The 27,617-nt window shown below is 31.7% G+C and overlaps 1 protein-coding gene and 1 long non-coding RNA gene across 2 annotated transcripts; both read right to left on the bottom strand.

The window, feature by feature from the left end:
• Positions 1–3,576: 3,576 nt before the first annotated feature.
• Positions 3,577–5,498, bottom strand: LOC132749146 (uncharacterized). The gene is made up of 2 exons (XR_009628378.1): positions 4,649–5,498; positions 3,577–4,477 (listed from the first exon to the last, which is right to left on the bottom strand). It is a non-coding gene; the product is annotated as an uncharacterized LOC132749146 (long non-coding RNA).
• Positions 5,499–7,830: 2,332 nt separating this feature from the next.
• Positions 7,831–26,358, bottom strand: LOC132749151 (uncharacterized). Its single transcript, XM_060738846.1, has 12 exons — positions 26,335–26,358; positions 21,395–21,518; positions 19,267–19,481; positions 17,183–17,384; positions 16,488–16,637; positions 15,135–15,277; positions 14,150–14,375; positions 13,019–13,165; positions 11,189–11,335; positions 10,423–10,526; positions 9,169–9,370; positions 7,831–7,961 (listed from the first exon to the last, which is right to left on the bottom strand). Exons 2-12 carry the CDS (start codon positions 21,516–21,518, stop codon positions 7,831–7,833), a joined length of 1,791 nt encoding a protein of 596 aa, XP_060594829.1. The 5' UTR covers positions 26,335–26,358.
• Positions 26,359–27,617: the final 1,259 nt, after the last annotated feature.

Raw genomic sequence — 27,617 nt, forward strand, 5'->3', positions numbered from 1 at the left:
AAAGACATATCCAACTTGCCACTTTAGGTCAACCATATCCATTTGTGCTGAAAAGGGTAATAATGGAATAATAAATGGAGTAATTGGAAACAAAGATTTTCTTTCTATAGAACAGCACCAAAACTTTATAAAGAAGATGAAGAAATGCAAGTTACACTGGTATATACCATGGGAAAGGAAGCTGACAATTTGCTAAAATCATTTGAACTATCACAAAGTAACACACTGTTTTAACAAAATTCGATGAAATTTTAATCCCAAGAAAAACATCATTTATGAAAAAGCAAATTCCATAAAAGAAACCAAATACCAGGTGAAACAGTGGAAACGTTTATTGGATCATTATATGAGTTAGTGGACAGTTGGGATATGAAAAAAGATAAAATAAGGGATTAAACCATAGTTGGGATTTTAGATAAAACTAGAAATGTGTCCATAGGACACGGATGCCCCCACACGTCACTGTTCTGCCAATCTTATGACTCTAGGTCAAATATTTTTTGGACTGCATGTGCCACAAGTTGAAAACTAAAAATCAACAAAGGGCCACTTATTCTGTTAAATTTGGTCGCAGCGAAAATTCCTTCCTTTACTACCATCTACACATTAAGGTTGTTCATCCCTGGAAGTGTAAGCAAAATCTGCCATCCGGTTTAAGAGGAGTTGCATTCACAAGAATTCAGTATGTACGGACAGACGGACCGACTGGCGGACGGACGGACAAGTGCAACGCTATATGCTCCCACTTTTGGGGGCATAAAAAGTGTCAGAGAAACTACAGCTTGAGATTTTACTCTTGAAAATGAATAACAATGGCAAGAAAAAGCGAATTAGTAAAAAAACAAATTCGATCACAACAACATGTAGCTGTAACAGACAAAGTTCATGGCAAGGCGAAGCCAAAAAGAAGTTCGCGACCGCAACTATACGTTTCTCAACAGTAGGGTGAGAAGCAGAAATATCAGTGACCAAATCTACACAATCTGACAAATCTACACAATTAAAGAAAAAACGATAATGAACGGTGTCCAAATTGAAATAAATTTCACGCGCAAGGACATTGCTCAATGTTTGGAAATGTCCGAAATGTGGACATTATAATCATTTTGCAGTGTGTTGTAAAACTAAACAAGAGCTGTCGGTAGGACAGCAACGCTCGACTATTCTTAGTGCTTGATAGTAAAAAAAGCCTTGATTAAAAAGTAAAATTTTCTAAGTAAAGAAAAAGGCAACATTTTTCTTTAAATCCGTATTACAATTATATGCCTTGGAGAGAGTCCTATTATGCTCTCAAAGAAGAGTATAAAATTTCAACATGTTTCAAAGCCAGATGTCAATGAATTTTGAAAATATTTGAGGTATTACAAAAACTTTAACGTAAATTCTAAGTCGAAAAAGGGGCATATTTCTGTCAAAATGATTGATAGAGTTACCTCCTCCTGTGTACATGTTGGGGTCATGATGGTGAACAAGTGTGCAAAGTTTCAAAGCCAAATGTCAATGGACTTTGAAAATATTTGAGGTATTACAAAAACTTCAACGTAAAATCTAAGTCGAAAAAGGGGCATAATTCTGTCAAAATGCTTAATAGAGTTACCTCCTCCTGTCTACTGGTTGGGGTCATAATGGTGAACAAGTGTGCAAAGTTTCAAAGCCATATGTCAATGGACTTTGAAAATATTTAAACTATTACAAAAACTTTAACGTAAATTCTAAGTCGAAAAAGAGGCATAATTCTGTCAAAATGCTTGATAGAGTTACCTCCTCCTGTCTACAGGTTGGGGTCATGATGGTGAACAAGTGTGCAAAGTTTTGAAGCCATATGTCAATGGACTTTGAAAATAAAAGGTAAAGGTCTTGTTTATTATAGTGTCACCCCTACTGAAAGGGCCAGCCATTTTGACTTATGAGACACCTTTTGGTTGCATACCATGTACCTCCCAATTCCTACCACTATGCCAGGCGCCAGGCGGATAGAAATCGGTAACCACTCATTTTAACTACCTATTTGAGGTATTACAAAAACTTTAACGTAAATTCTAAGTCGAAAAAGGGGCATAAGTGGTTAAGCCGACGCAGACGCTGACACCGACGCTCGGGTGACTACAATAGCTCTACTTATTCTTATCGAATAGTCGAGCTAAAAAGTACATGAACTGTTATTTAGGAACTTTTGACTCAGTATGAGATGAACCTTGGACAATTTAACTTCAGCTGAGAGATTTGTTTGTCTACTTTAAATTAGACACTGGTGCTGATTTGACTGTTATTCCTGAAAGTCTTTATAATACTTTAGGCAAACCAAAATTGAATAAAACTCACAGATAGTTATACGGCCCAGTTAACAAGAAGATGATAGTAGTCGGTTCATCTGCACAGACCCTTTCATGGTAACTCTTCACAAGAAGATATATACGTTGTAAGTCAGAATGCTTTGAATGTTAACATATGAGCCGCGTCACGACAAAACCAACGTAATGCGTTTGCGACAAACATGGATCCAGACCAGCCTGCGCATCCACGCAGTCTGATCAGGATCCATGCTGTTTGCTTACAAATCCTATAACAAGTAGAGAAACTGATAACGGATGCGCAGGCTGGTCTGGATCCATGCTGGTTGCAAACCCATTATGTTGGTTTTATCATGACACTGCTCATATGCTTTCGAATTATGTATATTCAATTGTGTTCTGACCATCAGTCATTTAGACAATAGTTCAATTTGTACAGATAGAACTTAAGAAAAATCAAACTTGCTTTTTTTAGGTAAATCTCGTACTGATGGACGGACAGACGGATGGACAGTTCAATTACTAAATGCACATAGGCATAAAAAAATGAAACAAGTAAGCACTATGTCAAGAAATTTTCTTGCAACGAATAAGTTCACAGCACTATGCAAAGAAACCTAAAACATTTTATTGCAAATTAAACTAAATTCCAATTAATAACTGAAAACCTAATCAACATGGAAATTCAAATAAGAAAGTTCTATTCAAATACATGTAATAAGAAAGTTCTATTCAAATACATGTAATAAGAAAGTTCTATTCAAATACATGTAATAAGAAAGTTCTATTCAAACAATAAGAAAGTTGTATTCAAACAATAAGAAAGTTCTATTCAAACAATAAGAAAGTTCTATTCAAACAATAAGAAAGTTCTATTCAAATAATAAAAAGTTTGATCAAAGGACAATCTGACAAAGGTTAGCACTTTTTAGGACTAGATTTAAGTCATGATTAATTTCAGGACAAGAAGTACCAAAAAATATGAAATCCCAATTATTATGGCATTTAAATTAATTTGATAATCAAATACTTAGTAACAGAAATTCCAAACAACTTCCTTAACCAGTTCTAGTGTTAAGAATAATTTAATGAATAATTAATGATATTGTTTATTTTGAACTAAAATAACTTAATTATAAGGTTAAATGAATTTGACCTTTAAAACTCTTTTTCATTGGTGGATTTTAGTTTATGCATTACGTAGGCAGTAAACAACTTTCTATTGGTCGCTTATATTACTGGCGGTAAACATTTTTGTCTTTTGCGCTTCTACAATTTTTGTTCATTCTGTATTTGTTTGACAAGTAGATCACATGTTGAGATTCTAATTAACTAAAAGTTTATTGAAAGGTTATTTTACAGAATTGTTCAACTTAAGTTGAAAATTTATTTGTTTTATGGACTGGTGTATTGTTCATCAGATTTCTTATTGTGCAAATCGAGAGGAGTTTTCGTATTTAGTAATTATTTCATTGAATACGAATAAACTTTATTCTGTACTTCTTGCCGAGTAAGCAGTTTGTATTTTTGACTAAGATGTCTTCCAAGGAGAAGGAACAGGCGAAGAAAAAATTATTGCCTTCTAGAAGTAAGAGAATGGACTATAAATTGTTAAATGACGGATTCGGAGATGAGGACCATGAATCCTTATGGACAGAGGAGCTCATGGAAGATATTAAATTGTTTTCTGATTGCACTACTGAGACAAAACAATTAGAACAAGCAATTATCATAGTATTGCAAGCAATCCATAAGTCCCCTACCGGTTAGAACCCCATCAACAATCTGAAGGGCCATTCACTAATGTTTCAATTTTTCTCTATTTTAAGTAAATTTGTTGGAAAAGTTCTTTAAAAGTGATCACAGGAAACAGCTTTTATGAACAGACAGACGGACTGAAGGACACTCTAAAGTTAATATTTGAAACATCCCTGTTACCAAAATATAACATTTTAAAAGCAAAATTCTTAAACAGGAGATAACTCTTGAATTAAAGATGCAATTTCATAAAAAATGTTCAGCTCTTTTTGACTAATCACAAATATTGTTATATTTGCCATGTTTTAAGCCTATTTGTTGCCAAGGCAACTGATATTTTTTCAAAATAGGAAGAACAGATAAGACATGCATAATCTCAACACTGCTATCTACCCATATGTCAAGTTTCATAAAAATATTTCCAGTACCTTTTTGAGTTATCACTGGATTCATTTTATGTGTAAAATTTGCCATATTTTCAGTCTATGTGTTGCCATAGCAACCAGAATTTTCAACAAAGGAAGAAAAGAAAAAGACGTGCATAATCTCAAGACAGCCATCTACCCATATGTCAAGTTTCATAAAAATATTTCCAGTACTTTTTGCTTTATCACTGGATCCAGTTTATGTGTAAAATTTGCCATATTTTCAGCCTATTTGTTGCCATAGCAACCAGAATTTTCAACATAGGAAGAAAAGAAAAAGACGTGCATAATCTCAAGACTGCCATCTACCCATATGTCAAGTTTCATAAAAATATTTCCAGTACTTTTTGCGTTATCACTGGATCCAGTTTATGTGTAAAATTTGCCATATTTTCAGCCTATTTGTTGCCATAGCAACCAGAATTTTCAACATAGGAAGAAAAGAAAAAGACGTGCATAATCTCCATACTGCCATCTATCCATATACCAAGTTTCATAAAAATATTTTCAGTACTTTTCAAGTTATCGCGGGATCCAGTTTTGTGGACGGACGGACTGACGGACTGACAGACGGACGGACGGACGGACGGACAGACGGACGGAGGGTAAACCTAAAGTCCCCTCCAGTAAACCAGTAGGGGACTAATTACATATCTTATTCAACAATTAAGAAAAACTTCTTTCACACAACAAAACATGTATTATGCTGTTTTTGTTTTTTATTATTTTTTTGGGTTTTTTTTGTTTCTTTTTGTTTTATGTTACTGTTGTTTTCTTTTCTTTTTGCCAAACAGGTAACATACAAATTCAATATGTCAAACAAAATTTGCTGAAAGTGGTCATCTCTCAATGCTGGTATTTTAGAGTTGGCAAGTTGTGGGTGCCCAGGATCCCTAATGATTATAAACATAGCAGTCCGGGATTGTACAAACTGTCATAAGAGATAGGGGTTTAGCTAGTTTACATGTATATTTCATTTCAACATGACTTGTTTAAATATTTAAGATATGAATGGAAATACTGATTTAATACTGATTTAAATCAGAGTCTATATAGTTATAGTCTACAGTTTACCTATCTCTAACTTAATAATTCTGCAGTATTTACTGAAGTACGCAAGCAACTACAATTCTAAAAGTTAAGCAGCATGGGGAGATAACTTTCTGTACAATCATTGGTTTATTAGGGAGACAACTTGCATACAAGATTCCATTATCTCTAGAAATAAACAAGAGACAAAATTAAAGTGTTAAGAGAGAGATAAGTTACAAAAATATGCCAGGAGATTCAAAATAAATTTACACATATTGTCAAACTAACATCATACATTACTCCCAAACTTGAGATTACACAAAAACAGTGAGCAGACATTCACTAATATTATATACATGTATTTGAATTTTAGTCTAGTACACCATGGTCACCATTTGTTATCCAGTAACACAGGGATGTGTAAATAACAAGAAATATAGCAATGAATAGTATTACCGACTTTGAGCAAATCAAGGGCAGAAACCAACTTTGTGTTACTATTCCGCAATTCACATCATGTGTTACTGGATATAAATGGTGATAGTAAAGCAGGAGCAAAATATCACAGACTAGAAAAATAAAACATGGAATGAATAAAAATATTTTCGCAAACTTAAGTAAAAATAAGAAATAATCCTGCAGAACTTATTTTCTGACAACATCAATTGAAACATTTTTTTTAGAAATTCTGATTCAGCAAATATGAACAATTTTCAGTCAAATATTTAAAATTATAATAATTCATATGTTTGAGCCAATAAAACCTTCAACACATAGATCAACAGGTATTTCAGTACTGAAAAAATATTTATTCACAAAACTAAATCTTAATCAAAATAAGCTTTTGAAATGATTAAATCAACGAATCTATCGCTTTTCTTCTCGGTGTTTGACAGTAATTACAATTCAGCAAAGCATCATTTGTACATTTATGTGCTGTGACAATTAAAAAGTAATATGTTTAAGTTTCATTTAACTTTTTATCATTTTTCATTAACTGCAACATAATCTATTTAAGAACTAGTTAAAAACAAGCCCTGAAATTTCAAATTCAAATACTTGACAAGTCCTTTATACAATCTTAACAGGGACAAAGGAATCCCTTACAGTGATAATGCCATTATACAATATTCATCATGACCAAAGTTATCTCTTACAATGCTATCTGCTATCCATGTTAAATTGTGTTTATACCAGATTAAAGCAAAGCCAACGGGCACATAAACCTTACACCCATGCTCTAAACAAGCTCAATACTGCTGACTCATCAATTTCATCATTTTGATTATTGAAATCCCTACAACATACAAAGAACAGTTCCAAATTCAAATTCTGGACAGGTCTATTACAGTAAATCAGCTGGGTAAAGGTTAAGAGAAATTCAGAGAGAATCTGTAACGTCTGGATGCGTCTTCTTCTTTGTATGGGTACCAAATATTGTTTTTTCCCTACTTTTATAGGTTAAATGATACACCCTTCATGTCCGGGCAGGAATGAAAGGAATGGAAGTGTAAACTTTTGTTCCCGACAGTTTTGTTTTATTTTGGGCCCTCAAGGAGGTAAAACTCTAACCCCTGCAGTTTTTTCAAAATAGTACTTCCCCGTTAATGGCTGAAAAGTTTAAGGGAAAATTTAAAGATTAATTTTTTTGAAAAAAAAAATTTTTCATAAAAATTTTATAAATTTACACCCCAAAAAAAATGCAAATAAGCCCTCTAAAAAATTTAGTGGGCAAAACTTTTTTAAACCCTTTTTAAATCAAAAAAAAACCACTCAAAATCATTTAAAAAAAAATTAGTACTCTTTGCCTAGAAATTTTAAAAAATTTTAAAGGAAATATTTTTTGGGATTACCCTGAAAAAAAGCCCCCAATTTTAACCCAAACCCAAATTAAATTTAATTTATTTAACCACGGGAAAAAGGGGCCCCAATTTTGTCGAAATTTGTAGTAAGAATTTTTCTCCAGCAAAAAACAAAAAAAATTTTGGGAATAACTACTTTTTTTAGGTCCAATTAAAAACCTTTAAAAGGGTTGGGGTTAAAAAAGTGGGTTTTTAAAAAAATTTTTTAAAAATTGTGTATGTAAAGTAGAGATCCAAGGGGATTCCCTTTTATATTGCAATATTCTATGAAACCCAAAAATTTCAAAACTGAACCAAAAAAAAGCCCTAAAATGCTGAAAAAATTATTATTAAAAATTGCAAAAAAATTTTGAAAAATTTATTTACTGAAAAAATCATATTTTTTCCTATATCCATGATTATTATTAAAATACTACGGGAAAACTTTGGCTTCCATTGACAAATTCCCCATTTAAAAGGGTTTTATTTAAAAACTTCAAACTTTTTCATCCACCACTTATACCCAGATTTCTCCACTGGTTTAAACACAAAATGCATTCCTTCTGGTAAACGTGTTGGAACTTTGCCAAACCACTGCAGGACTACATCAATACCTGTATTACAAACACATTATTACAATATAAAGCTTAAGCTATAGATGTATCATGAGTACATGTATATGAATATCAATGTACAGGTAGAACAAAGTAATTTGACTTTTCACTTTAACAAATAACATTTTAAAATTCCTGTATACTAAGTTGTTTCAAATTCCCTTCATAAATGACATAGTTATGGACCGGACACAAAAAGTGATGGACAGACAGACAGACGGAAAGACGGACATAGACTTTTTCTATATCCGCCATTTTTTCTTTGAAAAGGCAGAGGACAATAAAAAGAAACTATGGCACTTCAATCAAATCCGGTTTTTTTTGACATTTTTTTAAAAAAACCCAAAATATAAAACTGAAATTAAGCCAAAACCCGTTTGAATTTCTCCAAAGACTGAGTTTTAATATTTAATTTGGGGATTTAACCAAATTTTAACCCCTTTTCGATTTTTAACTTTATAATGGTTTAAAGCCCAAATGGGATCCAAAAATTGTTTGTTTTTTTTTTTTTGTCTTTTTTAGTTTAAAATTTAAATTTTTAAAAATTCCCGTCACACTAAAACCCAAAACATCCCGGCCCTATTCAAATTTTTCAGTGGCTTATATGATTCATGGGAAAAAAAAACACAAAAAAAAATTTCTTCATACCCTTTTTTGAACAGGGAAAATTCCCGCGAGACCCCCAAAGGGGCCCCAAGTATTTCTTTATAGGGTATTTATGAATTTTCATAAACAATGACTAAAACTAGTGATTTAAAAAACAAACCCCTCAAAAGGTTTTTTGGTGGGGGAAAAATAAAAATAAAACAAACAAAAAACTAGTTACACAGGCCGGGGGCAGTAAATGCCCAAATTTTTTGGGTAAATTTAAAAAAGAATAAAAGTATAATTTTTCTTCAATACAAAAAGTTTTTTTCCAACTGAGAAACTAGAAAAAATGGTGGCATAATATTTCCGGGAATTTTTCACTTCAGATTTAAAAAATTTAATATTTTGTCCATTTTTTTACACGTCTTAAAATAGAATAAGTTTTCTTTAATAAGGAAACCCCCCAAAATTAGTACTCTTTAAAAGTTCTCAAAAAAAAATTTATATCGATAAATTCCGCATCCATTTAAATTTAAATTTAGAAGGGGTTTTAAATAAGGGTGATTTTTTTCATTTAAAATAAATACTGATACATAAATTTTAACGTTAATAAAATTACCTTTGCTTGCAAATAAAGCAGTCACTTTAGTATCCCAGACTGTACTTTCAGCTTTAGAATTTTTGGTCATGTTTGGTTTACCAATGCCGAGGAAAAAATCTTTACTGAATGGAGTGGTGGTGTTGAAAAATTCATCAAAGTCAGTCTGATTATAAGTCCTGTATACAAACTGTCCTAGTGGATTATCAGCACCCGCCCAGTTCTTAAACAAACAAGGAATTTTGTCAGGTACAGAAATTTTATCGCCAGTTTTAAGGTGATAACTGAGTATACAAGAAGAATGCCCATCAAAAACAACTGACATTAGGTCGGTAAGCACACAATTGCCCAAAATTTTAGGTCCGTAAGCACACAATTGCCCAAAATTTTAGGTCCATAAGCACACAATTGCCCAAAACTTTAGGTCCCTAAGCACACAATTGCCTAAAATCTTAGGTCCGTAAGCACACAATAATTGCCCCAAATTTTATGTCATGCATCGTACATGTAAATTTACAATGTATTGGGTTTTATTACAACTTTTCTATTTTGAAAAAATAATTTCTATTCTAAAACCTATATTATCATTTTGATCTATATTTATGTATGCTAAATGTTACATTGACATTACCACCTTAACAGATGTTACATCATTTTTGTATGTTGTTGATTTTCATTTCTGATAAAGACATACTAAAGTTGCAACAAGCAGAATGTGTTGTCTTGGTTTTTTACATTATTATGTCATGTGACACAAATATGAGTGTTATAAGAGAGAGGTATAATATGATATACAGCACACAAAATGTAACAATAAATAACAAACACCTTGAATAATACCTTCAATTTGTAACTACATGTAGGTATATAATTAGCTTTGTTTCTAAAATCAAAATATTACCATTTCATGTTTAAATATTGAATTCTGCTTATGCCAGTGCTAGGGGGCATGGACGGTAGTTTGCACGTCCAGGAACAGGCTCAATCAAACCGAGCCTGCAACATTTTTAATTTTGACATGTTGGGCTTTCTTTAGGGACTCTTATTTTCTCTATTTTTTGACAAATTGTCTTGGTTAAGAAATTATTTAAAGCAAAATTGTTGCAAATTTCACACACTGAAACACTGTTTAAGATTGAACACAACAAATACGTATCATATTTGACCTTGACTTCTGAGCTAGACATTTACAGCACCAACCCATCAGATTTATGTTATGCTAATAATATTATAATCTATAACTACTAAATCACATGATAGAAAATAAAATATTACCTGTCCCTTTAAATCTATCAGTTTAACAAGTGCCCCTTGAGTATTAAACTTTAAATCAAAACCTCCACAATTTTGTGACGAAGAAATATCCACCTGATGAAAATCTGCAAAGCACAAATACTTTATATTTGCTGTTTAAAATCTAACAAATTTAAACATTTTTTCTTGTAAAATCATTAGCATCAAAGAGATTAACTTTGGAATAAATACTTCACTGACACTCTTTATTTTGAAATAGTAAAATGTAACTTCAGGAAACTAAAGTATACAGCAGAGATGACAATATCAATTGTTTGGTGTTCCCACACTGCATTTGTTCATTTTCATTCATTTTTTTTTGGTCAAACCAACAAAGTTAAGGTCATTTGGGGGTTTTCCAGCTTAACTGGTGAAAAAAGACCTCAGGATCTGAGTAGAACCAAATGTCCCTCATTACTGTGAGTATGAATCCTGACAAGAACCTTGGATTCTTTCACATGAGGAAGCTATCCAGCTGGCTTATGGAACATCGGTGGTTCTACTCAGGTGCCTCTTCTTGCCTGAAATAATGCACCGAAGGGTACTGGAGGTCTTCCTCCACAAGATAAGCTAGTAAGTCGCCATATGACCTATACTGTGTTGATGCAACTTGAAACCCAACCAAAAAAAGCAGAAAAAAATACACCTATTTTTATCAGGTAAATTTGGTATAATGTTCATTAACTACAACTATTGCCTGTAAGATCAGGGCTTTTTTGGAGTTATAATCATAAACTAAAAGGTTTACCTGTTAAATCAGGGACATTTGGCATTATATTTAAAAACTCTTGTTTTAAATCTTCCACCATGGAGTGATTGCCGAGTGCTTCAATTGCTAGATTTGTCATATACCTTTGTTCATCCCAATACTTTGATGCATTCTGATAACCACTGTCTGAAATAAAAACAACAACAAAATTATAAACAATGTTTAAGATCTTTGTTAAGACTCAGTCAAATATTTTATATATCAATTAAGTAGGGATGTCATTTGGAGTCAAAATCACCATCCAGATCTGCAGACATTTTCACAAAAAATCTTACGATTTATCTTAAGTTTTTGACTTACATGTACGATAATCGTAAGTTAAATCTTAAGTCATTTTCACAAAACCACTTGTAAGTTAAAATTACATCTTAAGATAAAAACATCCCTAGCAACGTTCATTTGATATTGATGTGCATGCTCTATATTTGATTCCGGTTTTAAAATCAAGTAATAAAGAACTTGAAATATGTATTAAACACAATCAAATTTCAATAAGAACAAAAGAATGATTCAAACATATATTTCCTATCTTTATTTAAAAATAATTTTATGTATCTAAGTGATTCAGCTACGTTATTGCTAAGGGATTAATAAATAAAAAGGTGCCACTAGTACATGATGGCAATAAAATCGAACTCACAAAATTGTACAAATTATTAGTTTCCAATAATACTACAGTTTAGTTCTCATTTAAACTATTCATAACTCTCTCCATTGAGACGTCATCAAGTCATGACGTCACAAATGTTTATGTTGAAAAATAATTATACCTTAATTTGTGTTATTTATAACATACTGTTTGCTTTATATATATTTGTCCTCCAATTTTTGTTTGTTTTTATTCAGTTTAGGTAAGAGATACATGATATTTCACCCTTAAGAGAGAAAAAATTACACTTACGAACGGGGAACACCTATCGTAAAGTTACGGCAGGTTTTGCACTTAAGATTTTCTTAACATTTTTTGTGAAAAGGAGAATTATCATAAGATTTCTGTTACGATAAAAAAATGTCGTAAGATTTTTTATGAAAATGTCTGCAGACATCCGGATACATTGTTCTGATTGTTGTTTTATTTATTATATTACAAGCATGTTATATAATGAGCATGCAGATATTGACATGTGATTTTCACAATCTGTCAACATTTAGTGACATATGATCATGAATGAGATCCATTTCAATAACTATTCAGTTATGAAACAGCAGACCTGTAAAAATTTTTAACCATAAAAAAGAATAAATGCTTAAGAAATTCAAAAAAAGCTTCAAATAGATAAAGGAATGCAGAATTATGAACAATTATGAACAAAGTCAAAACTAATGTTTTATTACATTTTGTGCCAGATTAACATTTTCTTTTCCTATTCATAGACTTTGGACCAGAAGTCATTTGAGCTAGTGGTTTCAATAAGTCTACTAGCCCATTCATGTTTTTATAGGCCAAAAATGTTTAACTTTGAAAGTGGAAAATAAAATTAAGAATAATGACATATATATTTATTTTGTAATTCTATGCCCTGAAAAAGCAGTTGTTCCATTTAGAAGTCAGTCATTTCATTTTCAGGAACTAAAGTGATTGACTGCTAAATTTCTACAGGTCAGTCTGGAAAACTCAGGAAATTTTACAGGCCTTGCCAAATACTGCTAGCCATGTGTTAGTGAACATGTGCTTAATTTGCAGACTGTATTAAAGCTTTATATTGAGGTACAAATGTTATAAAATCTGGCATAGATGATATTTTAACCATATCACATAATACATTGTATAACATTATGATTAGATAGGAAGTATATTATAATACAAACTAGGAACTGTCAGCATTTTGTAGAACTGGTCATTTGTCCAGTGTATATTGTCCAGTATTCCTCCGTTAGATCCCCAGGTATGCTCTGCTAACTTCAACATAAATCTACTAGCATTATACACCCTCGGGTCATCTAGAGAACATTTTTCTGGAAAAAAAAAGGATATATAGAAATATGAACTCACCATTCTAATTTTTCAAACTATTATCATCTGAGAACAGTCTTGTGAGCAGACCTGGGGCTGATTACATTGATCAGTAATTGATTAATTATAATAACTTTCAGATTTTATTGTAAATGATTATGATTGATTACTCAGACTTGCCTCTGTAATCAATTAAATTACAATTATTTTAAGAGAGTAATTGATTGATAATAGATTACATTCAACATACAAATGTAAAACAAATGTTTAACTGTGTCATGTGAAATAAATAGATTTTCAGAATATATTCACTGTCTTTTCTCTAAAAATAGATTTTCTGGAAAGCCCACAAAAGACACGTGATGTGACGTCACGCCAAGTTTGTTGTTATTATTCTGAAAGCAAACTGTTGGGCGACTCGCAAACGAAAGTCAAATAAGACTATTAAAGTAACCGTCTTTACATTTTAAGAACATTAAGAATTTACAGTAGCGTGCCAATGCGGATTAAAATACTGGGCCAAATTATGGAAAAAGAAAACAAGCTGAGCGTCGATTTCCGTCGTATTCAATGGAAGATTTGATAGCCAATATAAAAGGGATTTATAAATAATATAATAAATCAGATATGTACTTTGAAGCTGGTAAATATGACGTGATATGAACTAAAAAATTAATACTGACCTCAGCGATATTAATTTTTTCAGAACATATCACATTGACACAGTAAAGGTCATATCACGACGTTCCAGCTTTACTGGTGGAGGAAAACCTCAGGCAAGAACGGGCACGAGTAGAACAGACGTTCCGTAAACAGCTGAAGCTGCCCACATGAAAAGAATCAAGTCCGTTTCGGGATTCAAACACAAGAGTGAGGCAAAGTGGTTTAAGTCAACAAATTAACCACTTGCCACGGGCCCCCACATCATATTCACCAGCTGAAAAGTCCATATTTGTATACTATTCTTTAATCAATAAAACACATACTTGATTTAATGCATTTGGAGCGTACTCTATACTGAGCTCTCAACAAGGCAGTTTTCAACGGGTCAGAACCAGCTCCCTGTATCCAAACATCGCCCATCTCCTGACTAAACACTGGTAACGAGGACTGATGAGGTATCACTAAGGCAATAAAATCCTCAAATTTAGAAGCGTTTATTCTCGCATTTGGAAACTGTGCTCTCACTATCTCATAAACCGTCAATACTTCCTGATAAATGTTTAACAAATTAGACAAAATTGCTTATACATAATACAATAATTTATGGCGTATCCCTGAATTTGAATGTGAAAGTATACAGTAATATGCTGGATAGGGGTATCAAGTTTATTCGTTTAAACAAGTTTGGTCGATTTTTAGCCAAAAACTGGTTAAAAATTTCAATAACCTATAACCCAGGTAAGCATTAGACCAACAACTTAAATTTTTTTAGATTGATTCTAAAAAATCATATTTGTTTCTTTATGACAAGAAATGACATCTTGTTTTTTATTTGAAATGTATTTTTTTCCGATTGCATGCTATCTTATCATGTACAGTATGATACTAAAGGACAACATGTTACTCCGTACTTGGTTTAAAATCATTGTTGAGTACAACAAACTACAAACAAAATGTGCTATCTTATCATTAAAAAATATAGTTAATGTTAAAAATTGTACACTTCTTCTAAAACATACAGATAAACATTTAACACAGTCATTAAGTCGCCATTTAAACAGATAGCATTTTTGCTAACACAGACATCCCAAATGCTGGAATAATCCCTAGTCTATGGACTCTGACATCAAATCACTCGTAACTAACTGCTGTAAGATTAAATACGGCCAAAGACACTGCATTTAATTCTGTGAGAATGCTGGCATATAGAGTCAATAGTAAATACCTAACTGTCAAATATCCTTTGAATTGTCCATATGAATATAATAATTATGCCTAAAACTCCATTTAAAAGCTTCATATATTTACCTTGTAATCTACGGGTGGGCCATCATTATCACTTCTAAAAGCAAAACACAAAGCGTGGTTTAAACCCGGGACTATTGCGCAATCATTTTTTGAGAGGCCACCTGGTTTCATAGGTGCTGGTCCATACTGGTTTGGATACCCTCCTGCAAAACAAAAAAACATAAATAGCAAGTTGAAAATAAATAATATAACTACAATGTCTCTGATGATGACAGCTGATACCAACCAATCATCAATTATCATTTGTATGGATTTTGGAAAATGTCCAGCTCGAGATTGTTTTGAATCTCCGAGATTTTCCTGCTAAATAAATAAATCATTATTTTTCGGAAATCTGCACCCTTACCCTTCTGTTTGGATTATTTTTATTCTCATACTAAAGGTCTTGGCTTGTAATGCAGAAATCTTAACCATTCAGCCACTGCTATCCTTGGTAAACAAAACCAATCACTTACTTGAATAGTAAACAAAACCAATCACTTACTTGGATGGTAAATAAAGCCAATCACTTACTTGAATAGTAAACAAAATCAATCACTTACTTGGATGGTAAATAAAGCCAATCACTTACTTGGATGGTAAACAAAACCAATCACTTACTTGGATGGTAAACAAAACCAATCACTTACGTGAATGGTAAACAAAACCAATCACTTACGTGAATGGTATACAAAACCAATCACTTACTTTGATAACAAACATAACCAATCACTTACTTGAATAGTAAACAAAATCAATCACTTACTTGAATAGTAAATAAAGCCAATCACTTACTTGGATGGTAAACAAAACCAATCACTTACTTGAATAGTAAACAAAATCAATCACTTACTTGAATAGTAAATAAAGCCAATCACTTACTTGGATGGTAAACAAAACCAATCACTTACTTGAATAGTAAACAAAACCAATCACTTACTTGGATGGTAATAAAGCCAATCACTTACTTGGATGGTAAATAAAGCCAATCACTTACTTGAATGGTAAACAAAACCAATCACTTACTTGAATGGTAAACAAAACCAATCACTTACTTGAATGGTAAATAAAGCCAATCACTTACTTGGATGGTAAACAAAACCAATCACTTACTTGGATGGTAAACAAAACCAATCACTTACTTGGATGGTAAACAAAGCCAATCACTTACTTGGATGGTAAATAAAGCCAATCACTTACTTGGATGGTAAACAAAGCCAATCACTTACTTGGATGGTAAACAAAGCCAATCACTAACTTGGATGGTAAACAAAGCCAATCACTTACTTGGATGGTAAACAAAACCAATCACTTACGTGAATGGTAAACAAAACCAATCACTTACTTGGATGGTAAACAAAACCATTCACTTACTTGGATGGTAAAGGGTAATTAATGACTGGTTCCCATTTTTCCACAGGAACACTGGGGGAACCGCAGCTGGACAAGTTGCTCCGTTGACCCCGATAGACAAGGCAGATATACCCATCTTCTTTAATATTGGAATAATAGCTTGTGTAGTACCTAAAATACAATCAAATAAAAAAATATATTCCTCCTTATTCTTACCTTTCTATATAAGAAAATTAATAGATAATATTGAATGAGTGAATGTTGAATACTAAATTTATTTAACTAATTGAATAAATTTATTTTAGAAATTTAGCTACATGATTAAAATATTCTATTTATGACATACCCAAAATACGAACTATTTACAAAAAAAAACCACCCTTTCATTGACACCTTATAGATTAACTTTAACATTTATCATGTCTTTCCACTATGCTTGTATATAAACACAAATGATGTCATGTTAAATTTAAAGTACAACTGTGCAAAAAGGAGCTGTGATAGCTGCACAGGTATGTGATAAATTACTTTATCCCATGATCTTGCTTATTCATTCAATAATCTATTCATTACATATTTCTTTAGAGCACAAATGTTGTATATATTTTCTGACTTTATAAAGTCCTGCAATAAAAGGCATCAACAGAATCTGTAGGTGGTAATCTGATATAACCATCAAAATTTTTTTTTAAGTATCATGAACATTTTTTACTAACCTGGCACATCTCGTTGACTGACCGTCCTGTATTTTCTATCAATACCAAACCTTTTATCTAGATCCAGACTAAGCTGTATACCAAATTCATTCATTGACTCATCCATCATTTCAAACTCCATGTTCATTGGACCAGCATGCCATGTTATAAATCCTAGTTTGATGGCATTTATAAAGTCTGTCTTACTCTCGGCATCAGGGCACTGCAGAAAGTATTAAACAATAATTGAACCAACATAATGGGTTCGCGACCAGCATGGATCCAGACCTGTCTGCGCATCCGCGCAGTCTGATCAGGATCCATGCTGTTCGCTAACAGTTCCTCTACTTGTAATAGGGTTGGTAAGTGAACAGTATGGATCCTGATCAGACTGCGCGGATGTGCAGGCTGGTCTGGATCCATGCTGATTGCAAACCCATTATGTTGGTTTTGTCGTGACGCGGCTCATATAAATATCATGTTATTTATTTTATAAAATAGATTTACCTGATGGCCCATGCCCAATAAGATAATGTCTTAGAAACTTCACTTGAGATTTTGTAACAAGAGGGCCATGATGGCCCTGAGGTCGCTCACCTGTATATAGGCCCCCCCCCCCCCAACGTTGCAAGGCCAATTTAATTTGCTATTATTTGCACAAACTTGGTAGACACCCATACGAAGATGTTTCATGCTAAAGATCTAAGCTCTAGCTCATTGGGCTTTTTAAAAGAAGATTTTTTTAAAGTTTTTACTATACACATATAGTTAAAAACAATGACACCCCTGGGGCCGGGCCAGTTTTGATCCCAGGGCTTTCATTTGAACAAACTTTGTAGACACTTACTAGAAGATGTTTCATGCTTAATATCTAAACTCTAGCTATTTGGGTTTTTTCAAAGAAGATTTTAAGTTTTTGCTATACACATATAAAGAAAATCAATGACCCCCGGGGCAGGGCCAATTTTGACCCCAGGTCTTTCATTTGAACAAACTTTGTACACACTTGGTAGACACTTATAAGAACATGTTTCAAGATAAATATCTTAGCTCTAACTCTTTTGGTTCTTTAAAAGAAGATTTTTTAAGTTTTTACTATATGCATATAGGGAAAATCAATGACCCCCTGGGGCGGGGCCAATTTTGACCCCAGGGCTTTAATTTTAACAAACTTGGTAGACACCTATTAGAACATGTTTGATGCTCAATATCTTAGCCATAGCTCTTTGAGTTCTTTAAAAGAAGATTTTTAAAGTTTTTACTATATGCATATAGGGAAAATCAATGACCCCCCGGGGCAGGGCCAATTTTGACCCCAGGGCTTTTATTTGAACAAACTTGGTAGACACCCATTAGAACATGTTTCATGCTAAATATCTTAGCTCTAGCTCTTTGGGTTCTTTAAAAGAAGATTTTTTAAGTTTTTACTATATGCATATAGGGAAAATCAATGACCCCCCGGGGCAGGGCCAATTTTGACCCCAGGGCTTTTATTTGAACAAACTTGGTAGACACTCACTAGAAGATGTTTCATGCCACATATCTAAGCTCTAGCTCTTATGGTTTTTTAAAAGAAGATATTTAAAGTTTTTTCTTTCGGTTGCCATGGCAACCAGAGTTCTGCATGGAATTAAATTCTTTGAACAATTTTTAAAGGTGACCACCAAAGGAACATTCCTGTGAAGTTTGGATGAAATTGGCTTAGTGGTTTATGAGGAGATGTCATTTAAAGTAAAAGTTTACGGAGATGTCATTTAAAGTAAAAGTTTACGGACGGACGACGGACGCCGGACGGACGGACGCCGGACGAAAAGCGATCACAAAAGCTCACCCTGTCACTTTGTGACAGGTGAGCTAAAAATGTATGTTTTTCAGGGTTGATCTATTTTAACATCACATTTTATTAATCAATCTGCAGTTTTATTATACATATACGGTTCCTAGAATGTCATCCTAAATGAAAAGCCCCATTTTTGAATTGTACCTAGAATGTCAAACTAAAAGACCTCAGGTTTGAATTAAATTATCTAAAGTATTGAACATTATTTACAGTATGCTTTATACACAAAAGTTGTTACATAATTATAGATTGTTAATCAATTTACCTGAAGTTTGATACCAGATGGCAGCACCATGTTAGGTGGACAATCAAGGTACAGACTAACTAACCATGGATGTGTTGTATAAATAAACCTCTCTTGATAGCCAAGTACCAGCAGGTCAAAGGTCACTTTGACAGCTCGAGGAAAATACTCAGTAAAATATCTGTTGAGCACATTTCCCAGATATCCAAGTGATGATGGTAATGCATAGCCAACATCTAAACAAAGACAGAAATCATCCTGATTATCAGCCAGCTTCTCTAAATTACCCTACACTTTAAGGTGTCAACATAAGACAATCTGGTCTAAAGTCAAATTGGACAGAAAATACATATGTACATGTATATATACAAATAAAAGTAAATTTAACAAAAACTGCTTTACATACATAACAAGAGCTGTCGGTAGGACAGCACGCTTGACTATTTTAAGTGCTTGATAGTAAAAGAGCCTTTATAATGTTAAATTTTTTAAGTTCACAAAAGTTCACATAATTTTTTTCATAAATTCATGTTATAGGCCTTAGAGAGAGTCTAATTATACAGTATTGGCTTGACTATTAGGAAGGTAATGTCACAAGGGTGTTTAATTGAGTAAAATAATACTAATTACCTGAATACATAAATTTGACAGAAAAGGTACAAAGGCTTGTTATTAAGATGTTTTATCAAGTTAATCACTGCTTTATTATTATGAATGCATAAAATTGTCCCAAAAAAGGTACAAACCCTTCAGTAGTTATTGAGATAACAGCTTACAAGCAAAACTTTACCATGAATTTTTAAGTTGAAAAAGGGGAGAAAAATCAGCCTAAATGCAAGATAGAATTATGGATCATTGTCAGTGACCTACAATTATGACCCTAAATGCATATGTGAAGTTTTAAATAAATATCTTTAATAGTTATTGAGATATGTTAAACTATCATGTTAACATTAACCAAGAGACTAAGTAGAAAAGGGGATATGAATCAGCCTTAATGCAAGATAGAGTTATGGAACTTGGTCAGTGACATACAATTATGACCCTCCAATTATGACCCTAAGTGCATGTGTAAAGTTTCAAGTAAATATCTTTGAAGACCTTTAACCAAAATTTCTAAGTTTCAAAGGGGCAAATAATTCTGCAAATATTGCAGGCAGAGTTATGCAATTTTGCAAACTGATATACATTGTTACTATAAAAAAGTATTTTAAATTTCAATTGAATATCTCAAGCAATAAATAAGATATTTGACTTTACAAAAAAAACTTTAACCAAAATTTCTAAGTTAAAAAGGGGTATAATTCTGTCAATATTGTAGGCAGAGTTATCCAACTTGTCAATCTGATGTACCTTGTTACTATAAATAAGTATTGTAAGTTTCAATTGAATATCTCAAGCAATAATTGAGATATTTGACTTTACAAAAAACTTTAACCAAAATTCTAAGTTAAAAAGGGGCATAATTCTGTCAATATTGTAGGCAGAGTTATCCAACTTGTCAATCTGATGTACCTTGTTACTAATAATAAGTATTGTAAGTTTCAATTGAATATCTCAAGTAATAATTGAGATATTTGACTTTACAAAAAACTTTAACCAAAATTTCTAAGTTAAAAAGGGGCATAATTCTGTCAATATTGTAGGCAGAGTTATCCAACTTGTCACTCTGATGTACCTTGTTACTATAAATAAGTATTGTAAGTTTCAATTGAATATCTCAAGCAGTAATTGAGATATTTGACTTTACAAAAAACTTTAACCAACGCAGACGCCGACGCTGACGCCGACGCCGGGGCGACTAGAATAGCTCTCATATTCTTCGAATAGTCGAGCTAACAAGTAAAACCAAAGCAAAAGTTATCCCACAACAGAATTTAAATTCTGGGGGTTACAACAAAATATACATTATCATACAAAATCAGAATTTTTTCATAAGATTACAAATGTATGTAAATCAAGTTATATATGTCATTGTGCATGTTTTCCATTGTTCATTAAAAATAATTATTTGATTGTAAAATCTATAAAACTCTAAAAAAAAAAAGAATATTTTCCAGTTTCAACATGTAAAGAAATCTAAGTGGATTCCCTTGGTTAAGGGTTAGCTAACATGATAAATTTAGAAATAAAGAAGTTGTATACATACCAAGATGGTTCATAAAGATGAGATGTACATATTCTATGTCAGTTGTGCCAATTTCTTTATCTGTGTGTCCAGTACTGACCAAAATCCCACAGCTTAATAAGACTGCTGCTATTAATAGATTCATCTGCAAATGATATAAATATAAGTGTTAAAAAAAACTGACCATGCTTGCCAAGTAAAGCAAGATTTAGTGATAGTGTTCAAAACTTGTCACAATGCTTACATGTTGTGACTGAAATTACTAAAGAATTTTGAAGACAAATATCAATGAGTGTGCCATTCATTGTAACAAAAAAGTCAGTCAGAAAGCTTCAGCAGCATGAATTTGCATAATTGACCCAGTAACTGTTATGTTCAGGTTATGAGCATTTTTTCTCTCTGACCTCGTGGTGTCCAAATGATCTAGTTCAAGCATTCATAACTATGTCTCTTAAATGGGGAAAATTTGTACCAAGTAATAATGCAATCTTAATAATGAATAGCTACCTTGCCTTTGCACATTTTGATGCCTGTAAACCTCTTCTCACAATGATGAACATTTATGTTAAGAGTCCCTTAATTGATGATGATTAAATTATCTATACACATAGTTTCATTTAACCTTTTTTAACTTCAATGTGTGACCATGACCCTGGCAACAGGGACCTAAATTTTGTATGTGACACTACTTCTCAATGGTGAACGTTATAATAAAATACCTTTATGCATTTTTATAACCCAGATGAAGACTCCTGAGAGTCAAAACGTCAGTTTTTGGCTATATCCTGGATTAGACCCTGGGGTATATATCAGGTTCATTCCTTTTTCTTTAGTGTATTATATACAAGTTTTACTTCTGAAATATTCATAGGGAGATTGCCCAATTATTGTCATTAAATAAAACCTTAAAACTTATCCTGTGTTGTTTGTTTGTTTGTTTATGTACGTGGAAATTTGTTTTGGATAAGTGTTTTCCTCTGAACACCAAGTGTGACTTAGACATTTGACACAATTGTGCACAACACAACTATGGGCAGCCGCAGGACTTCGTTGAAACAACAGATGGTTGCAAAATTGATACCTGTAGGATACCGGTATGCCTAAAATACGAAAGTGAGATTTTTGACGAAAGAGAGCGAAAGTGACTTTTAAAATAGTAATTATAACATTTTAATAGACTTTTAAAACGAATTTGCAGTTTGTAGACGTATATTATTAGAAAATAATTATATTTATTAACAGAAATAATCATAATGATGATTTAATCGCTACTAATTTGCATAATTTCTATACACAAGTTCTTATATCTTCCTTTCGCTCACATTGAAAAATACGAAAGTGACTTATAAAATATTAAATATTCTGTTTTAATTGAAATTTTTACTAAAATTACAATTTGTAGATGTATATTATCAGAACTTGATGATACCTATTTTTTAAAATAATCAATATGATGATTTAATCGCTATTTATTTGCATTATTTTTATACACAAGTTCAGATATCTTCCTTTGCTCAGATTGAAAAAATACGAAAGTGACTTCAAAATATCAAATATAGCGATTAATTTAAATCTATATTAATATAACAGATTGTAGACGTATAGTTTTGGAATTTGATAATATCTATTTTTAAAAATTATCATTATGATGATTTAATCGCCATTTATTTGCACTAATTTCTATACACAAGTTCAGAAATCTTTCTTTCGATCACATTGAAAAATACTAAAGTGACATATAAAATATTAAATATACTGGTTAAGTTGATTTTTTACTAAAATTGCTCTAAGTAGACGTATATTATCAGAAATTGATTATATTCATTTTCAAAAATAATCATTATATATGATGATTTAATCGCTATTTATTTGCATAATTTCTATACACAACTACATAGATCTTCCTTTCGCTCACATTGAAAAATACGAAAGTGACTTATAAAACATTCAAAATACCGTTTATTTTGAATTTATATTAATATAACAGTTTGTAGACGCATAGTTTCAGAACAGAATAAAAAATACTTAAAAATCATTATGAGGTTTTAATATTCATGCATTTTCATTATTTCTATATAGCAATTTCAGAGATCTTACTTTCGCCCACTTTCGTATTTTCAATGTTAGGGAGAGGAAGCGAAAGTGATTTTAAAAATATCAAATATAGCGTTTAAATTGCATTTAATATTAATAATGCAGTTTGTAGACGTATATTATCAAAACTAGTATCTTTAATCAATATGATTTGATCTTCATTTATTAGCATAATATTTATACACAAGCTCAGACATTGATCTTCCTTTCGCTTACTGTGAGCCTGACGAAAGTGACTTACAGAATATCAAATATAGCGTTGAAATAGAATTTCATGATAATATTGCAGTTTGTAGACGTATGTTATAAGCTATAGTAACTATCATTTTTATAAAACTTAATATGTTAAGATGAAAAATGAAATTTATTATGTAAACTATAATTGGCAAAACATGAATTATACAATTTATGCGTTAGGGCCCCGATTTACAGTTCTCAATTTCTTAGTTACATCGTCTTTTTCGGGCAGTTTTTAATTTTTGATTAACGATGGTGTTACCTAATATTTAATATTCTGTTTATATATTATATTGTAATTATACTGTTTGATTCTAATCTAACAGTAATAGGTTTTGAATGTGTTTCTCATTATTATAATGTCTCTTGAAATTCTTAAATGGAATGGTCTTATGTATGTTTTATGTGAATAGTTGTATATATGTTTAAAAATGCAAGTATACGAATGAGACAAAATAAAGTATGAATATGTTTACATGCAAACACGTGTTGTCATATCATTTTCGCATCCACTTTAATTGATAGTACACACGACGGTGACCGCATGACGCTTTAATCCCACTAAAGAATTATTATAATCCAATCATAGGTATGTAACTGATGACACTTGCCCGGTTGTTTATTGAGTGGACAATTGAATTAACCTTTCTTCTGCACCACCATAGATATCTTGCACGGATTAAAGTGGCAGTTATTATGCTCATCCAGGTGTAGATGAGCAATGTACATGTTAATTTGAAAAATAATTTGGAATTTCCCATCATTGTTAAAATAATATTTCACTATGAAAAAAGGAAATAAGTAATCCACAGAATTTTCTATAAATATCGTACTATATATATCGGTAAAGTTCAATCTTTTTATAAGTTAGGATTTTTTTTTATATTTTGTGCTAGTCATTTTCATCATCAGTTATAGGTCAATCACCATGAAAACATGAATAATAATGAAAATGACTCATTTATTTTTTATTATAAAAAACATTAATATCGTGAATATTGACATTCACTTTCGTCAGATTAAGTCACTTTCGTATTGTTCAATGTGGGCAAAAGTAAGATATCAGAACAGGTATACAGCAATTATGAAAATACATGGATATTAAATCATCATAATTATTATTATTTTTTTTTAAATATATTTTAATCATTTCTGAAAACATGCGTCTTTCAGCGCTATATTTGACATTTTTGAAGTCACTTTCGTATTTTTCAATGTGAGGGAAAGGAAGATCTTTTAACTTGTGTAATGCAAATAAAGGGCGGTTAAATCATCATAATGATTACTTTTAAAAATAAATGTAATTGACTTCTGATTTTGTACGTCTACAAATTAATTGCAATTTTAGTAATACATTCAATTTAAACAGTATATTTGATATTTTGTAAGCCACTTTCGTATTTTTCAATGCGAGCGAAAGGAAGATCTCTGTATATAACTTGTGTATAGAGATTATGCAAAATAAATGGCGATTTAATCATCATAATGATTATCTTTGAAAGTAAATATTATCATTTCCTGATATTATACGTCCACTTTGTGCAATATTAGTAAAAATAATTTCAATTTAAACGGTATATTTTATATTTTATAAGTCACTTTCGTATTTTTCAATGTAAGCGAAAGGAAGATATAAGAATTGGTGTGTATGAATTATGCAAATAAAAACCGAATAAATCATCATTATGATTATTTTTTATAAAAAATATAAGTAATTTCTAATAATATACTTCAACAAACTGCAATTTTATTGTAAAAGTCTATTAAAACGTTACAATTAATATTTTAAAAGTCACTTTCGCTCACTTTCGTCAAAAATCTCACTTTCGTATTTTAGGCAAACCCGTAGGATACCTGTAGGATGATTCTGGGCTCTGATGGAAGGGCCAAGCCCTTTTTAAGCCCCTCTTCTTTTGACAATCTTTCAGTACTTCTTCTTATTGCTCTCACCACCTCTATGTTTAATTATATATACTTTTATCTATTTCTGTTCACTCTGCTGTACAATTATAACAGCATAATTTTTCAATAAGCATTTTAAACTTTATATGGAGTGTCTCCGGTCCAGTGTTGGTCTAGTTTTATTTTAAATTCATGAACAGTCTTTTTGAGTCTACTACATTTTTTGGCAGATTATTCCATGTTTTAATTACACGTCTTGAAAACAGATGTAGGCAATGAGTTGTTCTACTACGAGGCATTTCTAGTTTTAAATTATGTCCCCTTGTTGATGCCGAATAACTAAAAAATTTTTCAAAAACACAGTCATCTAAGCCTTTTACTATTTTGAAAGTCTGAATCATGATAAATTTTGTCCATGTACATGCAAGTGGGTTTGTTCGTTATTTTGAATATTTAAGTGTATCTATTCATTAATTAATGAAAGTCTATTATTCTATATCATGATACAACAAAATACTCTTTTTCTTCAAAATAAACTTCCCTATCCGAAAATAAAATATGTCCGAATAGTATTACAGTAAATCATTTTTCGCGGATATATCGATAAGGGAAAAATGGCCGACATGATATATGTAAATGTTTTGATTAAAAATTGATTAAATAATAGAGAGATATAAGCAAAATATAGCAACAGGTCAGTAAAAAGTTAAAAACAAAGGTTTGTTTACCTCGGAAGTCACATGAGTGGTGCTGTGAAAGGGAAACAGGACGTTTCGGCCCCAAACCAAATCGGCCCCAGTCGAAAAATCGGCCCCTGGACGTTTCGGCCCTTTTCCGCGAGACGTTTAACAATTAAACAATTATGACACTTTAATTCTTTAAATAATTATTTATTATCTTTTGATCTCTTGAACCAATTAGATGTACGTTAATGTTTTTAAAGGTGACATCTATTTTATTAGATTTCTACCAAAGGTACATCAGCGTGCTAGCATTTGGATAATTATAAATATTTTGATAATCATACAAAATACTGGGAACAGGCAAAATATGAATGTCTCGAATGTCAATTTAAGATGAAATTTTATTTGTAGTGATATGGAGGGTGCACGAATAACCGACACTATAATTGTTCTGTACTTGTATTTTCGTATCCATCAAACTCGTCACTGTTAAATAGTTGTTGATGATAATTTAATGTCTGTCTCATGTGTTGTTTTGTGTCTTGCTTCTTAATCTTTCAAATAAAATATTATCTATATATGTTGTAAATAATTGTTTGTTTGTGTATTATATTTTTTCAAATAAAGTTTATGTTCTGTTCTGTTTGTATTAATAAAATATTATCTATATATGTTGTAAATAATTGTTTGTTTGTGTATCATATTTTTTTAATTAAAGTTTATGTTCTGTTCTGTTTGTATTAATAAAATATTATCAATATCTATATATGTTGTAAATAATTGTTTGTTTGTGTATTATATTTTTTTAAATAAAGTTTATGTTCTGTTTTGTTTGTATTGATTACTTTTCCCCTACTACTATTATAATCTAGTTTTTATACAAAATGATTAAATATATATATTAATTGATTCATTTAATCATTGAAATGCTATTAATATATCGGTTTAAAATACAGTACTTATTATGGGGCCGATTTGGTAAAGGGCCGAAACGTCCGGGGCCGAAACGTCTTGGGTAGTTTGGGGCCGATACGTCTTGGGGCCGAAACGTCTCGAAATCGAGCCACAAAGGACTACTAAAGAGGCACAAAGGACCTTAAAATACCTCCTAGGCCATTCTTATGTTACATGGTATTATTTCTAGTGAAAAAAAATTATGATTTTAAGAAAAAATATGATTTTGGTGAAAATTTTATGAGTTCTCGGACCGCTAAGGACTGCTCAGATACACAAAAGACTGCTAGGGAGACACAAAGGACCTTAAAATACTTCCTAGGGCATTCTTATAATACAAGGTAGTATGTTTAGTGACAAAAAATGTATTATTT

The sequence above is a fragment of the Ruditapes philippinarum genome, unplaced genomic scaffold (assembly GCF_026571515.1).
Source record: "Ruditapes philippinarum isolate M1 unplaced genomic scaffold, ASM2657151v2 ctg4134_1_1_1_1, whole genome shotgun sequence".
Lineage (NCBI taxonomy): Eukaryota > Metazoa > Mollusca > Bivalvia > Venerida > Veneridae > Ruditapes > Ruditapes philippinarum.

What these genes read in the sequence shown, in the direction of transcription:
- LOC132749151 (XM_060738846.1), bottom strand. Translation starts at nt 21,518, where the DNA reads ATGAATCTATTAATAGCAGCAGTCTTATTAAGCTGTGGGATTTTGGTC. An exon ending in CATCTGGTATCAAACTTCAG is followed by an intron (nt 17,385 to 19,266) that starts GTAAATTGATTA and finishes TACTTTCTGCAG; the next exon opens with TGCCCTGATGCCGAGAGTAA. An exon ending in CAGTCAACGAGATGTGCCAG is followed by an intron (nt 16,638 to 17,182) that starts GTTAGTAAAAAA and finishes ATTGTATTTTAG; the next exon opens with GTACTACACAAGCTATTATT.